The following is a 19153-nucleotide window of genomic DNA, read 5'->3' on the forward strand; positions in this document are numbered from 1 at the left end:
AAATAACTGGACATAAAAGCTCCTTTCTCTCCTTCATTTGGATTCATCTTGCCTGCAGAGAGCCAAGCTTAACAGATACGTAAGCTTGGCCGTGAAGGCTCCGTGCCTCTGTGGTTGGGCAGGACTGCCCACGCTGGTGAGTAGGTCTGTCTAATTCTGGGTTTGATATTAGGTGGTCGTTGTTGGCATGAATCTAAATTACATCCTTTAAACTAGACTTCTTCAGCAGTACATCCGCCATACTGGTTCTCCACCTGCCTGACTCCTTTTGTCTCGCAAATGTTTCAGAAGTCAGGAGGGGGCATGGGTACTATATGCCCCCTCCTAACCCCCACAAAAAATGAGTGCCGATTTTATTTCAAAGTAAGCACGAGACAAAAACCAAATTAGGAAATTTTTTCTAATTCTAGATTTTTGTGGTAAACCATGGAAATTCTATTGAAATGGGTAATGTTAATTACAAGGTAACATGTAAACATTTGTTCAGGATATTTAAAAGGTCTACTGACTTGGAATTGTGATCGACCACAATGTTGACTCTAGTTTTAATTGGAAGGAAAATTTGAGACGAACCATGATATCCTCTGTGAACACGGTCAACTTTCTTACATATAATAAAAACACCCATTATAAACTTACAGTTTGAGGAGTTTAGACATGTGAATGCCTATGCAATCACCATTACCATCAAGATAAAGAATATTTCCATTGCCCAAAAAGTTCTCTTGGGCTCATTTGCAGTCATTCTCTTCCACCCCAACAACCAGTACTGTTCTGTTCCCTGTGATTATACATTAGATTTAACTTATCTAGAATTTCAAATACAATATGTACTTTGTGTCTGACATTTTTTGCTCAGTATAATACTTTTGTGAACCATCCATGTTGAGATTTATCCATGTTACTGTGCATATCAGCAATATGTTCCTTTTTATTGTGGAGTATTATTCTGTTGTGTGAATATACCACAGTTTGTAGCTTTTCATATTGTTGATGGACATCTAGGTTGTTGATGAATATCTTGAGTTTTGATCTGTTATGAATAAAGCTGCTATGTATTACTAGTATGTGTTACAAGTTAGTGTGTGGATATGTTTTCACTTCTCTTGGGTTAACTACTTGGGGGTGGATTTGCTGAGTTTTATGGTAAATATATATGTGACTGTAGAAGAAACTGACATTTTTCCAATTTGTTTCGTACCAGCAATGTATTAAAAAGTTTCAGTTGCTCCATCTCCTTGTCAGTGCTTGGTATTGCCATTGTTTTTTATTTGAGTCACTTTAGTGGATGTGTAGTGTATCTCATTGTGTGTTTTTTTAAAAATTTTCTTTATTGTTTAAGGTATTACATATGTGTCCTCATCCCCCCAGAACCGCCCCCCCCCCATGCCCTCAACCCCCCTGTATTTCATTGTGGTTTTAATATACATTTCCCTGATGATGTTGGGCATCTTTTCATTTTACATTTGTATCTTCTTTTGGGAAGCACTTGTGCAAATCTTTTGCACAATTTTTATTTGGGTTATCTTTATATTGAGCTGTAAGAAATCTTTTTCTATATTCTGGGTAAAAAACCTTTATGAGATCTATGGATTGTAAATATTTTGTCCCTATCAGTGACTTGCCTTTTTGTTTTCTTTTTAAAATATTTTCATTGATTTTCAGAGAGAGAGGAAGGAAGAGGGAGAGATAGAAGCATCAATGATGAGAGAGAATCATTGACTGGGTGCCTCCTGCACACCCCTACTGGGAATTGAGCCTGCAACCTGGGCATGTGCCCTTGACTGGAATCGAACCCAGGACCGTTTAGTCCATGGGCTGTTGCTCTATCCAATGAGCTAAACCAGCTGGGGCCTTTTTTGTTTTCTTAATGTCCTTTGAAGAGCAGAAGCTTTACATTTTGATGGAGTCCAATTTTCATTTGTTTTCTTTTCTGTTATAGTTTCTTTGGGCTGAGAATCTGCTTACTCCAAAGTCAAGACAGAGTTTGTATGTTCTGCTAGAAGTTTTGCAGTTTTAGCTTTTATAGTTAGTTAGGTCTGTGATCCATTTCAAGTTAATTGTATGTATGGTTGGAGGTAAAGGTTGAGTTTTTGTTTTGTTTTTATAGCCAGTTATTCAAGCACTGTTCATTGAAAAACTCCATCTTTGTTGAAAATCAATACATTGAAGGTTTGTCTGAGCTCTGTATTCTGTTACACTGGTATATATGTCTATTCTTATGCCAGTAACACACTGTCTTGATTACTAGCTTCAAAATTGTAGTCTTAAAAAAAATCAGTGTTTTTTTTTTTTCCCAATAATGTCCCCATACACCCATTTAGTTCATCACTTAATTTTGTTCATTAGGTTCCACATATTAGTGAGATCATATGGTATTTGTCTTTTACTGACTGGCTTATTTCACTTAGCATAATATTCTCCAGGTCCATTCATGCTGTCACAAAGTGTAAGATTTCCTTCTTTTCTATAGCTGTGTAGTATTCCATTGTGAAAATGTACCATAGCCTTTTTATCCAGTTATCTGCTGATGGGCACTTGGGCTCTTTCCAGATGGTGGCTATTGTAAATAACGCTGCAATGAACATAAAAGTATATACATTATTTCTGATTGGTGTTTTTGGATTCTTGGGCTATCTTCCCAGAAGTGGGATTGCAGGGTCAAAAGGCTATTCTCTTAAGAGTGAGCCAGAACGAACAATAAAGACATTGATATGGACTGGATTGTGCTCCCACCTCCCAATTCACATGGTGAAGCTCTATCCCCAAAATTATTATTTGAAGACTAGAGGCCCAGTGCACGAAATTTGTAGGGCCCATCTCGCTCAGTCCCAATTAGCTGGACTCCAGCAGCAAGCTAACCTACCAGTCAGAGTGTCTGCCCCCTGGTGGTTAGTGCACGTCATAGTGAGTGGTTGAGCAGCCTTAGCATATCATTAGCATATTACGCTTTAATTGGTTGAACGGATGACTGGACACTTAGCATATTAGGCTTTTATTATATAGGGCCTTTAAAGAGATAGTTAAGGTTAAATGAGGTTATAAGGGTTGCATCCTAATTCAATATGACCAGTGTCTTTATAAGAGAGACACCACGTATTTTGTTATGGCAGCCCTAGCAAACTAATATAGCCATATAATCCAATTAAAATGATTTGAATAGGTCAAATCAAATTTGTATGTTTTTCCAGATAAGACATACAAATGGCATATGAAGCATATGAAGAGATTCTTAACATCATTAGTCAACTGGAGAAATGCAAATCAAAACTACTGCGTGACTACTTCACACCCTTTAGGGTGGCTATAATCAGAAACATGGACAATAACAAGTATTGATAAGGATGTGGAGAAATTGGAACCCTTGTACATTTCTGGTGGGAATGTACAATGGTGCAGCCACTTGGGAAAATTTGCAGGTCTTCAAAAAATTAAATATAGTTACCATATGACTCAGCAATACCACTCCAAATATATAGAATTAAAAACATGTTAACACAAAAACTTGTATGGCATTATTAATAATTATGCTATTGGCATTATTAATAAAAGCCAAAAAGTGGAAACAACCTCAATGTCTATCAGCTGACGCATGGATAATCAAAATGTGGTATTTATACTAAGAAAAGGGTAATATGCTAATTAGAGTCGAACAGACATTTTCCAAATGTCTGACTTCCTTTTGGACAAAACCATGATGGTGGGAGCCGAGGCAAAGGCAGTTAGGGGTGATCAGGCCAGCAGGGGAGCAGTTAGGGGGTGGCCAGGCCGGCAGGGGCAGGGGGGCAGTTAGGGGGTGACCAGGCCAACAAGCAGAGGCAGTTAGGGGTAATCAGGCTGGCAAGCAGAGGTAAGTTAGGAGTGATCAGGCAGGCAGGTAGAGTGGTTAGGGGCAGTCATGCAGGCAAGTAGGTGAGTGGTTAGGAGCCAGTGGTCCCAAATTGCGAGAGGGATGTCTTACCCCGAGGGGTTCCAGATTGGAGAGGGTGCAGGCCTGACTGAGGGACCCCCCCCCCCCCCCCGCAAGAATTTCATGCACCAGGCCTCTAGTATCCATATAATGCAATATTATTCAGCCATAAAAAGGAATGGAGTACTGACTCATGCTTAAATATGGATGAACCTTGTAAACATGCTAAGTGAAGAAAGCCAGACGTTGAAGGCCACACACATATATTGTATGATTCCATTAATGCCTAGAATAGGCAAGTCCATATGGTGGCTGCCAGGGGCTGGGGTTAGAGATTAGAGAGCGAATGCAAATGGGTACGTGGTTTCTTTCTGGGATGATGACTATGTTCTGGAATTAGATAGCAGCGATGGTTGCACTTGGTGAATGTACTAAAATACAGGGCAAATTATAAAATATGTGAATGATATTTCAATTAAAAATAATCCAGAATCAGTGATCTGGATGGTGAATCTGAAGAAAAGGATGAGTGATTTTATGCTTTGATAAATTAGTAATGCTAACTTATGAATGTGGCTTTAGTTTTTCCTCCATGAATGTGGGTGATGAATATATACATTATATATTCATTTACATATAAATCTAGGTGTTTCATTGTGTACATGGGAGAAAAAAGCCTCTTTCACAAGTGAAATATTCTCTGAAAACATTTCTTAGGCACTGATTAGTATAAATTGAGGAAACAAAACTATTTTCAGCCGAAACCGGTTTGGCTCAGTGGATAGAGCGTCGGCCTGCGGACTGAAGGGTCCTGGGTTCGATTCCGGTCAGGGGCATGTACCTGGGTTGTGGGCACATCCCCAGTAGGAGATGTGCAGGAGGCGGCTGATCGATGTCTCTCTCTCATCGATGTTTCTAACTATCTCTCTCCCTTCCTCTCTGTAAAAAATCAGTAAAATATGTTTAAAAAAAAAACCAAAAAACTATTTTCATTGGTAAAATAGGACATTTTAGAAATTTGAGCTGGATGCTCTCTCTCTCTCTCTCTCTCTCTCTCTCTCTCTCTCTCTCTCTCTCTCTCTCTCTCTCTGTGTGTGTGTGTGTGTATAATTTCAGAGAGGAAGGGAGAGATAGTAGAAACATCAGTGATGGGAGAGGATCATCCATCGGCTGCCTCCTGCACACCCTCTACTGGGTATCGTGCCTGCAACCCAGGCATGTGCCCTTGACTGGAATTGAACCTGGGACCCTTCAGTCCACAGGCCAGTGCTTTATCCACTGAGCCAAACCAGCTAGGGCTGGATGCCCTCTTTTTGAGCCATCCCTGCCTCAGCTGAGAATCACTATTGCATCACGTCTGTTAAAATGAGTCGTTTGGCTGACATCATCCAAAAATACATTTAAAAACTTGTGAATAGCAAATCATGACTTTGCTCCTGGGGACTATTGCTCCTTGAAGTGTGTCATTCAGGCAGAGTCAGCATCGCCTAGGAGCTTTTTAGACATGTGCATCCTCCTGCCCCTCTCCCCTGCCAAGACCTCCTGGATCAGAAACTGTGTTTTCAAGCTCTCCAGGTGACATACATGCTGAAGTGTGAGAACCGCTGAGAATTTACAAGCAGGAAGTCATACTGTCTCTCCCACCACCCATACAAACAGGTGAGTTAAGTACCTAGATCTTGGTTTCTAAATACCGTTCTCCACTAAGTCTATCCAAGATTTTCTACTATTCTTGTAACTTTTCTGTAAATTTGACATCGTATCAAAATAAAAATTTAAAAAACTATTCCAATTGAAAAAGATAGAAGATAACCTAAAACAAAGGAAAGTATCACACTGTTCTCTCCAAAACCGAGGATAGGGAACTCAGAGTGAGTGTATTTATTTATTATCATCTCCAAAATAATTTTAGTTGGTACAACTGCTTCTTTAAACCATATCACTATCAGGCTCAGAATTTAATTACAACCAGGCAATTCACAAAAACACTTGTAAGCAACAAAACATGCCTAATATTTCTTTGAGAAGGTTTCCTTCATACGTGTATAGCATTACGGGGCATGACACAAAACAGTTAGAAGGTGACCGCACGTGCCCACGCACTGCACCCGTTATCTGGTTAGACTTCTAACATCTGTGAAAGGTTAACCAATCCTTTCACGTTGCAAAGTAAAAGTCATATGGTGCATGCATTCCGTCTTCCTCTTAAGTTTTCAAGGATGTTCTAGATCATTTCTTAGGAAAGTAAAACTATACACAATTTCAGGGGGAAAACAAGCTGCTTAGACTTTTTATTTTTATATTGTACACTTCAACTACGAGTTGTTTATTAAAGACTTTTAAAAGTACCAGTTTGTGGGGACAAAAGTAGAAAATACTGGCCAATATGTTAGGTTCTCCTGAAATCACAGATTTCTGGATAAATACATGTAGCCAGCACTAACCATTTCTCACTATGAAGTACACATAGGTTGGGAAGGAACTTCAATAGTTTGGACTGTAATTTTCATGTCTTAAAATAGTATTTTTCTTTATTCTTTTAATAGTACTAAACTCTTCCTTTTAAAAAAATCTATATCCATTTTATAGGTATTAGTTTCTCTGTTTTCAACACCTCAGCCTGAACTTACTTATGAAAATAAAATCTAACATCTATAACTTCAGCTTGTTATACTGGGGAGGAGAGGGGTTACCATACACTTATACCTTGTATTAACAATAAACCTTCTCACAGAGAAGAAAATACTTTAAATACCTTAAATCATATTTACAACGATAAAATTCACATTTCATGCTTTAGTGAGACACTTCAATCATCCCTAAGACAGATAGTCCTTGTAGTTCACTGGCCTGCAGCCCCGCAGCCCCGCCGGCTGTGCGCAGGTATAACGCTCCGCTCCAAATGTTCTGACGGGAGCAAAACTTGGCCGACTTCCCCTGAAGCAGGAAACTGAGGGTAGATCTCTGCAGTCGAGTTCTGACCCAAATCCACCCCTACAGGTGCGACCAAGAGTTTCAGGCCTCAGGAGCCATGTGAATCAGCTTGATTGCTTGAAACGTGCTCAAAACCCAGATGCCCCTCATGGGAGTCCCAGGACAAAAACAGCCCTTCCGAGCACAGCTCAATAAATGCTTCACCGCGTGTCTGTTGCACAGGATGTTGTGAGCTTCCAGACACAGCTGTACGCCTTCCTTGGCCACTAGATACACTTTTCTGACAAGTTCAGTGTTTCAGTGGGGAATGTGACTTGCAGGGAGCTGCCCTTGGGGGCGGGCCCGGCAGTGCCCGCAACCTCGTCCACCAGTAAGACGCTCTCTGAGTCGTGCCCCTGCGAGGAGTCCGAGGTCTCTGAGATTCGCAAAGTCCTCAGGGAGGTGGTGTCCGCTTGGGGCAGGCTCATGCCAGGCACCCCCGGCAGCAAATTCCTGCCCGCCAGGCCCGCGTCACCGAGGTCTGGCATGTACAGGAGAGTCTGGGACGTGCTGCTGATCTCCCTCAGCTCCCGGGACAGGAAGGAGCGCGAGTGGCCGGACAGGGCGGAGGATGTCCGCCGGCTGTCCGAGCAGTGCTGCCCGGAGGGGTCTCTGCCGGACCCGCCGATGCGGCAGAAGAGGCACTTGATCTTCTCCATGGCTTTGCTGAGCACTGTCTTCCGCAGGAGGATGTAGATCCAGGGGTCGAGGATGGGGTTCACCGAGGCGATTCGGATGGCCTGCAAGTCTGGGTTTTTGCTGATCTCTTTCACTAAGTCCGGCTGATATAACTGGTTGATGAACACTCGCACCTGCACAAACGAGATGGCCACGATCAGATTTTACTTTTGGTCAACCGGGAAACGTTTGCTGCAGCGTTTAATTTAGCAACAGTAGGTAGCTGCCCTCTTCTCTGGTAATAAGTGCCAAAGAAAGAGTATAAGCGTCAGAAACACCATTCGCTGTGCAATTACAGTTATGTTTCGAGTCCATGTAACTTCAAATATTTTTGTAACATGCCTTTCCTAGATCAAAGATGCCATACAAGAATGCAACAGGTGAACAGGTAACAGTGCATAAAGTTCCCTTGAAAAGCATTTTATTAACTTCATTTCTAAGTGCTTTTAAGGTTTGGTAATTCTAATGAAGTATTTTTTAATTTTTTATTTATTGATTTTAGAGAAGCAGAAGAAGGTAGAGAGAGAGAGAGAGTGTGTGTGTGTGTGTGTGTGAGAGAGAGAGATGTTTGTTGTTCCACTTACTTATGCATTCATTGGTTGACTCCTGAATGTGCCCTGACTGGGGACTGAACCTGCAACTTTAGATCCCACAACCTTGGTGTATTGGGACCATGCTCTAATCAACTGAGCCCCCTGGCCAGGGCAATAATTCTTTTTTCTCCAATAGCCTTTTATTTTCCTTATTCCAGCTGCCTCTTATATTGAAGTGAAACTCATTTTGTAAGTCAGCTAACCATCTAGTCATCACAGACAAGCCCAGAGATTCCTTTATTTTAGAGTCTAGAAAGAGTATACTGTAACTGTTGAGCCAATGGCTGAATCTGCTGTCATCCAGAATGACCAGAGAAGTTTTTATTTTTTTTCTGAGTCTGTTCCCCAGTCATAATAAACTCTTCCTCTAAAAACCCGTTCCAATCTTTTTCCTAACTGCATTTCTCACCTGGATTATTGCATCAGCCTCGAAACTAGAGTTCCCACCACCAAAAGCTCCCCTCTCCAATTCACCCTCCGAACTGCCACCAGAAGATTATGTCTAAAATGCAGATCTGATCATGCTACTTAGCTCCCTGTGGCTTTTGAACTCTTGTTCTGCTCTGCAACTCTGCTCAATGACTCCACCCTGAAACTCCAATCAGAATCCTGCCTTTGTGCCTGTCCAGCATTTGAGCTGGTAAATAGCCAAGAGCTAAAAGAACACTCTGGATGCACCAGTAGGGATGACGGGTCATTCTAGTGCAGATGGAGCTGTTTAGGGGAAGAAGCACCTGGGCCAGCCCGCAGACCCACAGGCCAGGTATGGCTTAAACGAAAGAAACACAAGGAGACCCTAACAACCTGCTTGCTGTTTTGGAGCCTTATTTTTGGCAGTTAGAAAATTTTGCTCTTACTATAATCACTTATTTACTCACTTTTTTGGGGGGTAATTTTCTCTCCAGAATGTAAAGTTCTTTCTGATTAAAGTACACAATCCTGTGGGACAAAGCCACTTGGTTTTTCCCACCACAGCCTCGATTGAGGTTCTCAGCTGTCTGGATAGATTCCCTCCCTTACATCTACGGGCCTCTTCTTGGATGAAATGTTGCTGAGATCTAGAGGTTTAGAGGAACTTATCCAGGTCTCCACTCTCTTGGTGGCCAACTCTGGTCTGGGCCCCAGGTCTCCAGATGACTGACCTCCATGTTGCTTTTTCTGTTCTACCAGGCTGGCTGGCTTTCTGTTTAACAATTATTTCCCAGCAATGGAATTATTGCTCAAAAGAATGGGGTTTACATTTTGCTCATATCCTATACTGTTGTTCCTAAAAAGAAAAGAAATGATGGATTAAATCAGGGGCACTCTGGGCGTACACAGACTCCAGGAAAAAGAAGGACCTATGGCCGAGTTTATAGAACTTGAGACTTGCAGCCTCTAGGTGGCAGTGTTGTTCCACTTGGGACTCTGGTCGCACGGAGCATTCCTAGGAAGCATTTTGCCCAGCCAACTCTAAAGACTTTTCAGAACAGAATTTTGGTGAAGTCTGAATTTAGCATTTCTGATATTTTTAACATTTAAATGTTTTGTTGCTGGTTGCTTCTCCCACTACAACCTCAAAGAAAACATGGTTACTAATGAAAGGCAGTTAAAATGGATATAAAAGGAATGAAATTTGTAGCTATTTAAGGGAATGTATTAGGGGTTAGCATTTTATTTTTAAATTTCTACGATCTTTTAGAAAGATCAGAGTTTTGTAGAAAAAAAAATTTAACAATGGGCTTTCAGAATCAAAGGTGATGATAGGCAAGGAAAGAATTATTTCTAAGCCGCACTTCATCCACAGCAGTAATTAATTTTGACTACTGTAGAGGAAATGAAAGGAAGCCCTCTTTATTTATTTTAATAGGATAAAAGAGATACAAATTTATTAATATTTTTTTATGTGCACAGGCATTCACAAAAAAAGTAAAAGAAGTGTATGTATCCTTTTTAACAAAGAAAAGAGGGTTTGGGCTTCCAGAGAGGTCATACATGGGGCAGTAACTAGGGGAATATATGGGGGACTAATGGAAGATAAGAGGTTTTTTAAGGAGGTTTATGCAGGCTCATCTTGGTGCTGGCTGGTTCTGTCTCCCGTGATAAGGGTCCCTCTACTCACCCTGGTTCTGGGAGGGAGGGGGAAATCTATGCCACCTTCATGAAGGGAAATTCATGCCATGCTTTTAGTCAGATAAGGGCAGGAAACTGAGGAAGCCCAATTTTAGAGTTCCATTTCGGGAGTGCGGGGGGAAGCTTACAATTAACACAAGGCACTGAGCCTGGTCATTTAACATTGTTTCAGTAAGGGGGAGTTGACAGAGTGGGAAAAGATAAATAGAACAAGCAAAATGCCAAATTCAGGTAAGAACATTCTCAAAATTCAGATAAATTATTTTAAAAGAAGACGAATGAGTTTGCCTTTGCAGCATGTTCTCAGTGAGACTGACTTAAGTACAAAAAAAAAAAAATAAAAGACAAAAACGAACACAAACTCTCCATGCACTCCATGACACTCGAAAATTATAGCAATGTCTGCCTCACTTTCAAGGCTACTTGATTTGCTCTTCCCAAAGGGGGAACCCCAAATTAAGATGGGAATATCCACAGCAATGTCACGTGGGTAGGTAGATGAAAGCACTTTTCTGGAATTTTCTCTCATCAGGCCATGTATGTAACACAAATAAACATGTTCAGGCAGTTTTCAGTGTTGGAAGAGTGTGCTGATGATTAAAACAGAACCTCTGAGTCAGGAGGGAAAAACACCATAAAAAAAAAAATCACCGAATACAAACATACATAACCTCTTGCAACTTTACAAGTTAGCCTATTTTTTAGTAGCTGCAGATTTGTGCATGTAGTTAATTGTTAGTATTGGCATACCTCACAAGAATCTCAACTTCCTGAAGATGACTACAGCATAGGGTGAAGGAGAAAATATGACACATTCAATGGAATATGTGACTACAGCAAAGTTATGAGGAGGCTGTTTGCTATAGAGGTAAATGCCTGAGCATTGGAGTCAAACCTCTATTCTGGCTCTGCTCCTTCTAATTTATGTACAAATTATGGAAGCACTTAGTAAAAATGGCTAACAGTTCAGCTGGTGTGGCTTGGTGGTTGAGCCTTGACCCGTGAACCAGGTGAACACCAGTTCGATTCCGGGTCAGGGCACATGCCCCTGTTGTAGGCTCAATCCCTAGTGGGGGGCGAGCAGCAGGCAGCTGATGGATGTTTCTCTCTTATTGATGTTTCTCTCTATCCTTCTCCTTTCCTCTCTAAATCAATAAAAAATATTAAAAGTGGCTAACATAATATATCTGTAGGCTCTTCTCACTCTTTTGGTAACCCATATGTAGAAGCTTGGCCACTGTGCAATCTATCAGTAATTTGAAAACTGCAGCTTAGACATAGCTTTTGGGTACAGCTAATGACATGGTATCAAAAACATGTACTTCCTGTTTAAGAAGAACCTGTTGGCAGGGGATGTCTAATTGGAAAAGAACGCTCAAGTCTTGATTGAACCGATTTTTAGTCATCGACTGTCAAGGTAGAAATGCTTTCCAATAAAGGACAAGATCCCGTAGGTGGATCTGTGCATGTGTCTACTTGTTTGTGCACATCGAAGGAATGTCCCGTGTGTGCTCAGCTATCCTACTGCCCCACATTGATACAGCTGTTACTAGAAATTATTACCTTTTTTTGTGTGTGACAAAAACCCACTTTACATAAAGAATAATGAAAAGAGTTCTTGCCTGGGTGGCTGGAACTCAGTTCCCCCTCCCTTTGGGTCACTAACTGGCCACATACTGCAGGCAGATTGCTTAATCCTACAGACAGGCTCTACACTGAAAATTTATTTCAGCATTCTACTAGGAGTCTATAGGAGTCACTCCTGCTCTGGGGAAAAATAAATCTTGTAGATGTTCAATAAAACCCAGCCTAGGCAGGCAGCACAGCATGGTGGGAAGAGCCTTAGAGGAGGACTCATCCACCACCACCGGGTTAGCTGCGTAATAATGTAAATTCTTCGTCTGCAGTTGAGGAAACAGGTGCATAGAGAGTGAAAATGTTGGCCAGCCCTGAATTCTCAGAGCTTTTGTCAATGAGATGCTGGATGCAGTTTTCAAGGTACAAGTCCTGGCTCTGCAATGTGAGGCTATAACTAAACAACCGCTTTGAGGAATTGTTAATTTTTTTAAAACAAAACAAAACACAAAGCTCAATTTATTTGGGGGAAAAAAAAATCCTCATTTCCTTCAGGTTCTGCTGTAACGCACCCAAATCTATGGGTCTCTTGGACCTAGAGAAGGGAATTTTACTCAAGTGAAATCCCAGTAGGTGTTTTATGACTCTACTTCCTGTTTGCCTAAGGGAAACAAGTTTATCTCTCTATGTAGTTCCCATCTGCCCTAATAATCAGAAACACTCACAGGACACTATTTACCTAAAGACCTAAATTTCAGGCAGAAGACTAACCAAATTGGCCAGGCTACCCCTAACAGATGAATACTTATTACTTCAGAGTGAGAAGAGCGGAAATACAAGGAACTGTAAACAATAAACACGGCGGTGCTTGCGTGGGGAAAATGCCTTTCCCCGTCCTACAGTGTAACTGTTTAGTTCCGTGGCAGAGATTTGATTGTAATTGTTCTCTTCACACCAGTGACGGCAAACTTAGGCACCGGGGTTGATCCAGCTACGCATTCACACTGGACCTTAGCAGGCTGTCTTGCTTGCATATTTCTAAAGAATACAATCCCTTTTATTTATCTTTCATTTCTTCAGCTTCTCCTGTGTTTCAAAAAACCGGAGGCTGGTTGACAAGAAGCACCTTCCCACTCTATCCTGTCAGGTACCGTCCCTTGTCGGTTGCATTCACAGCTGCAGTTAGTTGAGTATGACTCACTTTAGAAAATCTGGCAAGTTCAGCACACTTCTTCATGGCCACAACTAACGTCCCAACCTCCCTCACATTTCCAATCCCAGCTCCACTTGTGAGCCATACTCCTGCTGGATAACAGTATTTACTTTGCATCCTGGACTCTGTGTCAACCGCCCTCTAAGAGCCACCCGGGCTGCTGCTTCCCTTTTCCCCAAAAGACAAAAACTTCGCTTTTCAGTGGCTGTGCCAGGCTCCCTGAAATCCTAAGTAAACCGTGTGAGCTCTATGAGCCTTGCTGGAGCTTTTCAGTGTTTTTGAAGGATTTGATTTTCCTTAAATAGAATTAGCAACCAACTTGCTTTGATAAAGTTTTTTTAAAAAAGATGCTTCATTCGTTTTTCTTTGGAACTGAAGATAGGCCCGGCTGCTTTAAATGTCAGAGAAACATCAAAACAAAACAAAACAAGAAAGTTGCAAACAGATGCCAAAGAAGACTGTAGTTGTGGATAAGTTTCCATTTGAATTCTTCCGGTAATTGCAAAGCTGTGGGTGGGTGGGGAGTATGCATGTCATGTCTTGCGTATCATTAATTTACGATTCAACTGACTCTGAAATTCGATTTTCAGGGTGAAATTACTTAATATCTACTACACGTTAATGACTTTCTATAGAGTGGACAGGATTCATTACCTAAAATATGGTTAATCTGCAAACCACGAATAGAGCGCCTGTAATTTCTTGCCTCTGGCTTCTCCAGTAGTTTCAAAAAGGTTTTGTAATAAACGGTCCTGCACCACAGGGCCACATTGGCCCCTTCAGCTGGAAGGAAGCACCTGTGACTGTGCAGTAGTTGGTAGCTTCACAGGCTCACTCCAACCACAACACAACGAAAAAGCAGTGCAGGCTGCTAGCCTTCCAGCTCCAGCGCCTCTGTGCCTGCGAGTGTAAGTACGGAGCGCTCCCTTTGTCATGTACGGTTCTGCAATACATCAGGCAGAGGCCCAGGGAGGGGGCCCCCGCCGGAGCTGCGTTGCCTCTTCCCGAATCTCCCTTTCTTCTGAGTTGCCACTGCGCACACTAAAAGATATTTATGTGGCTCAAGTGAGACTTAACTCCCTAAATTATATCGGGTCCTGGAATGGTTCAAAGGCCCCTTTGGCCAATTATATTTACTTCTGTTTATACAAACTGGCAAGAAGCTACTACTGTGCGCTGGCTCTCAGCCCCCTCCAAGCTCCTTCGTCTACAGTCACTTTTAGGAGAGAGATACTATTTTACATCAAAATCCCTGGGCAGTTTTAGGAAGGGGAAGAAAAGAATATATTACATTTATTTGCTCTTGCTCCCAATGAGCGTAAGAAAGAGAAGTCCTCTCCTCTTGAGTTTGTAGTTTAGAATTTCCAGGCATGCAGTGTTTTGAGAGATGAAAAAACTCAGAAGTAGCTGCTTTTAAGGGAAACTCTAGGTGAAGTATTATGTACACCTGCCCATGGGTTTCTGGTGCATTCCATTTTAACGACAGGCAAAGTAGAGGAGAGCTAGGTAGGTCTTCAACATTTCTGCTTATAACGTTTTAAAAGTTAACCCAGAGGCCATTTTAAGAAAGGTGATGCCCTAAAGACGAAGTGTATGGAAACCGAAGCACACACTGGCAGGAAGGCCAAAATTAGAAGCGTCTGTAAGGGCAGGGCTGGGGGTCACCAGCTGCAGAGTGGGGGCCCACAGTGCCTGAGCACCTTTTCCCTAGAATGGTCCTGCACCCCTCAGTTGCTGAGATTCCAATCCGGCACCCACGGCCCTCAGCCTGCCGGGAATAGGTCCCCTGAAGAACCCTGCTTTCCTAACCCCCAGAGAATGCCGGACCTGCCTGCCTGAGCCGCCCGCCCCTGTAGCACCTGTCCCCACAGTGCACCCAGATGTCCTCCCAGGCACTGCGGGTAGAGCAGGGAGTTCTCTAGATTGTTGTAAGCAAGTCACTTCCCATGTAACCTCAGAGAGTTGGGTTCCAGCCCTAAAATTCTGGAGTTTCCCTCCAAACCCTACATAAATCAACACCCCCTAAACCCCCACTGCTCTTAGGCACGGTGTACGCCAGAGACCAGCACCCTGATGTTTCGGATCCTGCTGTTCTCAGTCACCCTACAGCGGTTTCCCCTCCACATCTGACTGAGGCGGGGTTCCGGGAAGGCTCAAAGCCAATGTCAGGCAGCCGGGGGTAGGGGCTGTCCCAGGGGAGAGAGGAAGCCAGGCAGAAGCACCTGCTGCACTCATCTCCTTAGGGATGCGGCCTGAAGGGAAGTCGGGCTGTTCTGAGCTGAGGGTGGGATCCCAGCCCGACCTGGCGGGGATACCTGGAGGAGACCTGCCTGCTGCCCGGGAATGAGCGGGAAAGGAGGGGGGTGGGAGGGGCGAGAGGGAGGGAGGCGGACGGGAGAGACGGCCGGAGCGGGGCCCCAGGCCGGCCACTCACCACGAGCGGGATGGAGCAGATGAGCACCACCAGGGAGGTGGCGATGAGTAAGATGACCATCTGGATCTCGGCGCCCGCGATGCGGCGGAAGCTCCGGCGGCGGCGAAAGTCGTGGAGGCGCGGCAGGGCGGGGGAGGCGGCCGGGGACCCCCGGCAGGCGGCCGCGGCGGAGGCGAAGGCGGAGACCGCGTGGTGCGCCTCGGTGCCCAGCGAGGTGCGGCGCATGAACTGGCGGTGCATGCGGAGCAGCGCGCCGCACACCAGCACGTTGCAGAGCACGGTGGCGAGGATGAGGAAGGAGCTGAAGCCCGCGTACATGTAGGAGAAGGCGGCGTGCGCCGTCACGTTGGTGGTCCAGTCGATGAAGCACCAGGTGTCCGGGTACTGCAGCCGCGAGCTGCCCAGGCCCATGTTGGGCAGCGCGCAGAACAGCACGTTGGACGCATAGACGGCGAAGAGCGTGAGGCCCGCCAGCCGCTTGTCCACGTAGTGGCTGTAGAAATAGGCATGGTTGATGGCCAGGTAGCGCTCGATGCTCATGGCGCAGATGATGCTGAGGCCCGACAGGCCGAAGAAGAGCAGGATGAAGGTGCTGTACTCGCACAGCGCCGGGCCGCCGGGCCACTCGCCCTTCATGTACGTGGCGATGGTCACCGGGCTCACCAGCAGCGTGCCCAGCAGGTCGGTGACGGCCAGCCCGCACACCAGCGTGTAGAAGGTCGTCTCCTTCTGCTCCTTGCGCGATTTGCACAGCACCACGATGGCCACCAGGTTGCCCACCACCCCGAAGATGAACATCACCGCCGGGATGGTCACCGGGCTGTTGGGGACCACGGATTCAGAGGCGGAGGCATTGGCCACAGGGGCGGACATGGTGGTGGCCGGCACGGCGCGGCCTGGAAGTGCGAGGCTGGGTCTGGGGAGGAGAGGAGAGACACAGGAGCTGTGAGATGCAGTCACCACCAGCCAGGGGTCCGATCCGCGCCCCACAAACAGTATGTAGAGGAGAATGGCTCGATCCTACTTTGTGAACTGTAGCCACTTGCCAACTGCGGTTACCCAACTCTCCCGGCTCCCGATGCGTCCTGCCGGCGGCACCCTCCACGCGCATTAATATTTATAAGTGGATGCAGCCATTCTCTCCTCCCCACTCCCCCCCCAACCCCCCCCCCCCCCCCGCAACTCAACTTCACTCCACTGCCAAGATGAACAAGGCCTATCTCAAGGGAAAAGTGGTTCGCTCTAATTCCCGACAGATTCTGAGTCAATAAAATCCTCACTGAAAACAGTTAGGAAAGACAATTTGGAGAGCGCGCGCTCTCCTCCGCGGCTCCGCTCTCTGCCCAGTGCCCCCCGCCCCCCCGCCCCCCCACCCCATCTCACCTGTGGTGGCGGCGAGAGCTCCCAGAGTCAAGCCTCGGATGTGCTGGACACGCCTCCAACCTGCCCTCGGCCTCGCCCCGCGCAAAGGGGAACCTGCCAGCCCTCGCCTCCTCCGAGCCGGGTCTCCAGTGGCTGCCAAGTTTCTGGAAGTGGGGTCAGCGTGGCCAGCTTTCAGAAACGCAGGGAGCCAGACGGGCAGCGGGGAGGGGTCTGTGAGGCCGGCTCCGGGGTCTTGTCCCTTCTATGTTTCCGGCCCTTCACCGATGATCCCAGCTTGGCGGGTCCGGGGGTGGAGAGCCCGAGGTGCGCGGCCGCGCGCAGGTGGCACTGAGCGCCGGTGCCCGCTCGGCCGCCCTCCTCCGCGGTCCCGGGCAGCGCGGGCGGCTACCGGGGCTGGCGGCTGCCGCGGAGGCCGCCTCTGGCTCCCTGGGGGCGGCGTGAGGTCCACTGGGCCGGAGGCTCTGACCCGGGGCCGCTCATCTTCTTCCTCTCGGGCCGCCGCGCTCCGCGCTCCGCGGGTGCCCTTCCAGCCGGTCTCTGGACAAACTTTTCTCCGGCTTCAAGTTTCCCTGCGGAGGCGGGGCCACGGCGCGCGGCCCGGGCGCCCATTGGCCGGGCGGGCGGGGGCGGGGCGCGGCGGGCGGGGCTCGGGCTGTGCGGGTCCCACCGCGCCGCGTGGGGACGCTGTCCGTGGCTTCCCCTCGTCGCCAGGGCGGGAAGGTCGCGGGGTCAGGTTCCCGCGCCTCGCGCTGACGGCGCGGAGAGACCGCCATAGGCGGGGAGTCTGGGAAGCCGGGCGCGCTCCCGGGCCCCCTGGTAGCCCCTCTGGACTCGGCATCCCGGGGGCCCAGCGCTGGAACCAGCATCTCTGACTCGCTGCCTCCCGCTCCCGGGGGCTATTTCTCGCACCGCTACACGCAGGTCGCAAACCCGGTTGCTGGGAGGTGTGGTCCACCGTTCTAGGACTCTCCCTGGCGCGGCCCCAGGTTAGAAGTAGGGTGCGCGCTACGGCCCCCCAGGGCGGGTGGGTACCAGGCTTGGGCGGGGAAACCACGAAGTCATCCTCTCCCGGTGAATGGGGTTAGTTGGCAGTTCCCACGCTGTAGGCTGCGCTGCGTAGGGTAGCCCCGGGCAAAAAAAAAAAAAAAAGGGGAGCTGGGATAGAAAGCTCTCCCAGAGCAGGTGGCAGCGCCCAGCGGCTTGGAGAGGTGGCCCGCGGGTACCACGTGGGAAAGGAGAGAGCGTGGGAGGGCTGTCTAACCGCGGAGACCTTTCTCCTCTAGGCACTCCGCCCAGTAGGAACGGCTTCACTGAGGTTTGGGCCTTTGCCCTGTTATATTCGCGTTCGAGACCTTTACCATGAATCCTTGGACAGGCTGATGCAGGGTGAGACAGGAATGGGAAGTCCTGAGAGTAAAGAAATTCTCCAGGCATTACCTCCATGATTAACTCTTGGAAAAGCCAATCTGCTCTACCTTCTTTTGAAGTAGAGTTTGATTTCTTTTAAGGCAGGAACAGTTTTTCTGTATACTCATTATTCACTTCTTTCTATTCCATTTCCTAAATTCAGAACTGAAAACAAAAAAAAAAAAAAGAAAGAAAAAGATTGTGAAACTTCATGGTGTGATTATAACCGTTTTACCATTTTTTTAAACCGTAAAGTGAGACGTGTGGGCCTTCACAGAATTTAAATTCCTAGAAAAACCTCTTTCCTTGTGCCCCCTTATGCATTTTAACGTATTGCATTTCCTCACAGTTAGTGAATAACTCTATTTTTTAATGTCTGATAAGCAGTCACTGAGTCCTTAAATGTTATTTTATGAATGAACAAACCTAAGACTTTATCTGGTTCTCCAGTTATTCTCAAATGGCACAGTAACAACTGAGCAATATAAACAAAGAGGGCATTGCAGGGTTCAATGACAGGACATTAACTGTCTAGAGCAGACTTACATTGACTGTGGAAGGCACCATGTGGATGTATTACTACAGCATCATTCTATTTATACCATTTCCTCATGAATATCAGGGATTCAAAAACGGAAACATTTGTTATCCAACAAAAAGAATCGATGGCTATTGGTCCATCTCTGGGAGTCCTTGCTTAATCACCACTGTGATCACTTCCTTTGCCCATGCTTCTTTTGAGTAGGAACTTCTGTGATTGTGTCAGCACTGAAAACACATCAACACTAGAAACAGGAAACTGCACATTCTACCCCCATCCTTCTCTAACCACATTGCATCACTGTCACCCTGTCAGGTGCTTGTCAGTCAGTATG

The 19153-nt window shown here is 46.0% G+C and overlaps 1 protein-coding gene across 1 annotated transcript; it reads right to left on the reverse strand.

The window, feature by feature from the left end:
- Window positions 1-5761: 5761 nt before the first annotated feature.
- PTGER4 (prostaglandin E receptor 4) lies at window positions 5762-17424 on the reverse strand. The gene is made up of 3 exons (XM_059694875.1): window positions 16872-17424; window positions 15489-16404; window positions 5762-7695 (listed from the first exon to the last, which is right to left on the reverse strand). The coding sequence occupies exons 2-3, from the start codon at window positions 16359-16361 to the stop codon at window positions 7111-7113; spliced, it is 1458 nt and encodes a 485-aa protein (XP_059550858.1). The 5' UTR covers window positions 16362-16404; window positions 16872-17424; the 3' UTR covers window positions 5762-7110.
- Between the last annotated feature and the right edge of the window lie 1729 nt (window positions 17425-19153).

Source organism: Myotis daubentonii, chromosome 4 (genome assembly GCF_963259705.1).
Source record: "Myotis daubentonii chromosome 4, mMyoDau2.1, whole genome shotgun sequence".
In the NCBI taxonomy this organism is placed as follows: domain Eukaryota; kingdom Metazoa; phylum Chordata; class Mammalia; order Chiroptera; family Vespertilionidae; genus Myotis; species Myotis daubentonii.

Bases quoted from the DNA above. Each gene is read 5' to 3' on its own strand.
- PTGER4 (XM_059694875.1), bottom strand. From the start codon at position 16,361: ATGTCCGCCCCTGTGGCCAATGCCTCCGCCTCTGAATCCGTGGTCCCC. The intron at 7,696-15,488 runs GTGAGTGGCCGG...TCGTTTGTGCAG, and splicing joins TCTGCTCCATCCCGCTCGTG to GTGCGAGTGTTCATCAACCA.